The sequence below is a fragment of the Octopus bimaculoides genome, chromosome 25 (genome assembly GCF_001194135.2).
Source record: "Octopus bimaculoides isolate UCB-OBI-ISO-001 chromosome 25, ASM119413v2, whole genome shotgun sequence".
Classification (NCBI taxonomy): Eukaryota; Metazoa; Mollusca; class Cephalopoda; order Octopoda; family Octopodidae; genus Octopus; species Octopus bimaculoides.
Window position 1 is genome coordinate 24253520 of NC_069005.1, and position 5125 is coordinate 24258644.

The 5125-nt window shown below is 37.7% G+C and overlaps 1 protein-coding gene across 1 annotated transcript in view; it reads right to left on the reverse strand.

The window, feature by feature from the left end:
- The window catches only part of LOC106881396 (uncharacterized), a 94982-nt gene that overhangs the window by 51053 nt on the left and 38804 nt on the right, over positions 1-5125 (reverse strand). Inside the window, exon 3 of the mRNA XM_052976840.1 lies at positions 3571-4130. Within this exon, the coding sequence (XP_052832800.1) occupies positions 3571-4130 (560 nt within the window). The remainder of the gene's footprint in view (positions 1-3570; positions 4131-5125) is intronic.

Sequence of the window (5125 nt, forward strand, 5' to 3'; positions counted from 1 at the left end):
GTTTATTGAGCGAAAATACCTAAAAAGCTCCATGAGGCTCCGGCAGGGGATGGTGGCGAACCCTGCTGTACTCTTTCACCACACCTTTCTCACACTCTTACTTCCTGTTTCTGTTGTGCCTGTAATTCAAAGGGTCAGCCTTGTCACGCTGAATATCCCCGAGAACTACGTTAAGGGTGCACGTGTCTGTGGAGTGCTCAGCCACTTGCACGTTAATGTCACGAGCAGGCTGTTCCGTTGATCGGATCAACTGGAACCCTCGACATCGTAAGCGACGGAGTGCCAATAACAACAATTTCTCTTATTGCTACTCGGGTTAAATTTGGTTTCTTTCCACTATAAACTGAAATTGATGTTTGTTTCTCTTAGCTAAAGACTATGGTAGTCTTCCTCTCCATTTTTTACGGTTGTTCCTTATTACAATATCTTTTGTAACTCGTTGTTAAAAATTATGGTTTCTTTCCGTTTCTTTTGATAGAATTTTCTTCTTTTGTCATGACATAAGAAAAACTGCCGTCCTACATACTGATGACCAGTATTACTGCCCCCTTTTCCGTTGAGTAAGGCTGACTTCTGGACATTTTACTGATATTTCTGTTTGTGCACCACTTTTGTCATCTTTGAAATTTCGTTGGTTGATGGAAACTGATTGATATTCCGTCATTATATTCGTATTTTTTTTTGTTTTCTGCCTCGGAAATCTTTTGAGTATTTTTTCTTAAATTTAATCCTATTATATTGTATATTGTAAGAAGACGACGGGAGAGGAGAAAATGTACGAGGAGAAAGGAGAATAATAATTGTAAAGTACAACAATAACAGCAACAACAACAACGATGATGATGACGACGGTGATGACAATCATAACAATAACAACAGCAGCAACAACAACAATAGCAAAAGCAATAATAACAGAGTGAGTGAATAGCAGAAAAAGATTTCAAGCGTAAAAACATATATAGACAAGTTGTTGGAAGAATAAAAAACTCTATTTTAATAACAACTGTTATAATTTGGCAATAGAAGTGAACAATTTTGGGGGCAATTCTCCAATTTTATCAACTAATTTATATACATTATCTCACAATGTCATATTTTAGCAGCATTGTTGTGTCCTAAAAACGTTTCGGTATCTTTATTCTGTCTGCAAAGCTTCAGAAACTATATTAAATAACCGGATATTGCAAATATTAAATATAAGTTTTAATGTGTTAACAGGAGAAATAAATTATTGCAACATTTGTAATTGTTGATCAAAACAACAAGAACAGGCAAGATTGTTCATAAGTTCTATTTTAATATTTCAGAGTGGCAAAGTGAAGTTCCGGTAAAGTAAGGCCATGATCTTGTGTCAGTTTCCAGGGGAGTAAGGGACGGTACAGTGTCGATTTCTGTTTGAAGTTATCGTGGAAAGATATGAGAGTTAGATATCTATTCTCGTAAAGGTTTCAAATTTTGTCACAAGGCCAGCGATTTCGGGAGAGGGAATGAGTCGATTATATCGACCCCAGTGTTCTACTGGTACTTTATTTTATCGACTCGGAAAGGGTGAAAGGCAAAGTCGACCCCGGCGGAATTTGAACTCAGAACGTAAGGTTGGACGAAATGCCGCTAAAACTTTTCCTCATCGCCTTATACATTTGCCTCATATTAATAAATGAATACTCGGTCGTGAGTCAACATATGAAATCAATCTGAAATGAAATAACGGTTTCAAATTTTTCCACAGGGGCAGCAACTTTGGGGGAGGGAATGATGAGTCGATTACATCAACCCAAGTGTTCAACTGGCATTTATTTTATCGACCCCGAAAAGATGAAAGGCAAAGTCGACCTTGGCGAAATTTGAATTCAGAACGTAGCGGCTGACGAAATACCACTAAGCATTTCGCCCGGCGTGCTAACGTTTCTGCCAGCGCGCCGCCTTGATTTAAAATGAAATAATAGCCTTCTGCAAGTATGAATACGTCGCTGGGGCAACAGAATTATCTTTACGTTGTGTGTCAAGTCGACCAAGTCACCTTGGTTGAGTTCATCTTTCAGGGATTCCGACAATACCGAGGCATTGCAAGAATGAAAAGAAAAGGTACAGCACTCATTCAGAATCCATGTACAATAATCTAGATTCAGTCTGGTGCTCGTTTTACTTTCTCTCCATTTAACCTTGCGTTTAACCTCACACATATTTTATAATAAACTAACTCATTAAACTCCTTAAACAAATTAACTGATTCCCCAATTGTAAAATTCGAAAATTCTCAGAGAATTGACAGAATGTTTCCAAGTTCCAATTTCAAAACAATTGGAATCAAACAGAATTTGTGTTAGGGTCACGTGCCATACGTCCCTTACACAATTCAGGCTCACAACGCAAATTCATTGCAACAATTTCTTTTCCTCAACAGGCCCTGCTCTATTTAATATTATCACAAGACAAATAAAAAAGAACGAAAAAGATCCCATCACTTTCAAACAAAACCTGAACAAATTTCTTCAAAGGATACCAGATAAACCATCTGTACCTGGATACACCTGTCAACAACAGCTCCCTACTTGAATGGACCATGATACCGTACCTCAAACTTGACTTTAAAATGACTTAACAGATCCTATCAGGTGGTGCTATTATGTTAGTCATGGCCTGGGCCAATCTTTGGACGAAACACCTAAGTCATCTAAGTTATGTACACTGCTTGAGGATGTCACAATATTGCAGACAAAGGATGTTATCATAGGATAAAAACGATCTCAATCACAATTAGGAAATTATCACCAGGCTGAGAAAAAAAATAATGCATGAGGCGTAGGCATGGTTATTAATAGGCTCACTTTGCAACCCTGTGGTTGCTTCAGCTCCAATGCACGGCACCTTGTGCAAATGTCATTTACTATAGCTCCGGGTTGACGAATGCCTTGTGAGCGAATTTGGCACAGGGAAACTGTGTGGAAGCCAATGGTATATATGAATGTATATGGATGTGTGTCTTTGCATTTGTGTTTATCTTCACCGTCACTTGACAAACTGTGTTGGCTTGTTTACGTTCTTGTATTTTAGCGGTTCTGCGAAAGAAACTGACAGAATAAGTACCAGACACAAGAGTTAAGCACTAGGCTCGATTTGCTCGACTAAGCCCTTCAAAACGTTGTCCCAGTAAGGCCACATTCCAACGAAGGAAATAAGTAAAAGATAAAAGAAAGTTAGAGCACATCTGCAAGACCAGATTTAGACAAAGGCTAAACAAGCTACAGCAAAATATTGCATATTCTCCGATTCTTTGACTGGTTCCAGTCACTAAACTACGGTCATGCTAGAGCACTGCCTTGCTATGTATACATATGTCGGTCTTTTGCATTAGTCGGCTCAGAACTATAGTATAAGACACCCGAGGTGCCGTGCACTGGGACTGAATCTGAAGGACATACTCGAGAAGCGAAATTCTTCATCAGATAGCCGTGCTAGCACATGGTCGAAGTGTATTCAGAAATATTAAATTCGATAAAAAGCAAAAATCTCGTAAAAAATGCGAATTTATGAACTGAATTCACAAATGCTGATTGTTAGTGGACTTACCTCAAATAGCAGGATAGATAATATAGTTATACTGGTCAGATGAAATACATGAGTCACCTCAAAAAGTACATTGTGTTCCTCTTCGAGGGTGTCTACTTCTTCCGACCCTCCACTTTGTCTAGAGAAATGATTCGATGAATATTTTTTCGATTTATCTTTGATGATCGATTGATTACTCGAAGGAGAAAATCTCCGGAGCATAATTTGAGAAGTTTTGATAAGTTTTAGAATATTCTCATGGTCTTTTAAAGATTTCGAAAGCTGTTTCCACATGTCCAAGAGCAGTTCTTGTTTCTCTTTCAAAACAGTGGCATTGATGTTGTGATGAGGTATACCCATAATTAAAGTAGGAGAATGTGTCGCATCACTACCGTTAGAATCTGGAGTCTTCTGCGAGTAGTGAGAACTATTCCTTACATCGTTTATTTCCAGTGTATTTTTCAGATGTCCCAAAACCTGGTCCAAAGTTAAATTGTCTGTAGCATTAAAGAAATGTGGGAACATCGTTTGTAGAACTTCGGCAAGGTCGTGTTTTTCTGTTTCAGTTCTGTCTAGTTTCTCTGAAAATATAGACCAATGAAAGGAATTCTTGTTAAAACTCTATTCTTATGCAAAACTATAAAATATTTGTATAATGTTGGTTATAAGAAGCTATTTGTTGGATAGCTAAAACAAGTGAAATATTACAAATAAATATATTGAATGAAATAAGAGCTGGTTACTCCTATTAAAGTTATATTGCATAATTCATTTTCAATTCATGTGTATACGCCATTAAAACTACGTTGTACACACATTCTCAGGTCGTGCTTAATCATGTTACAAAATCTCTTTATCAAGGTAACCCAACATATTTTATCTTTTAAGTTATATTTTGTTTCAGAATGCTAGCCGACATTAACAGTTAAGCCATCTTCTATTGTCAGACTTATAAACAAAACTGGATATTGTACAAAGCATATATCATATAGAATGTATATAATAAAGTGTATATAATTGTTTAAATATAACACATAGTGTTACTGTAGCCATCACAATCCTATATTTTATCTTTTCTTTTATCTGTTTCAGTCATTAGGCTGCGGCCATACTGGGGCACCGTCTTGAAGTATTTTTGGTAGAATGAATCGATCCTAGTACTTATATGTTTTTCTTTAAGCCTAGTACTTGTTATATCGGTTTATTTTTGCCGAACCGCTGAGCTTCGGGGATGTAAACAAACCAATACCAGTTGTCAAGCGGTGTGGGTGAGGACAAACGCAGATACGAAGACACACACACACACACACCACACACACACACACATTTATATAAACGACAGGCTTCCTTCGATTTCCGTCTACCAAATTCACTCACAAGGCTTTGGTCGGCCCTAGGCTATAGTAGAAGACACTTGCCCAAGGTGCCACGCAGTGGGACTGAACCCGGAACCATGCAGTTGACACAGCCACGCCTGTGATTAAATAATAAATGTACGATGGAAATTACTGATACTTAATACTTGTTTTAATTTGGGCACAATGCCAGCATGTTTGAGTGACGGAGCTTGACGATA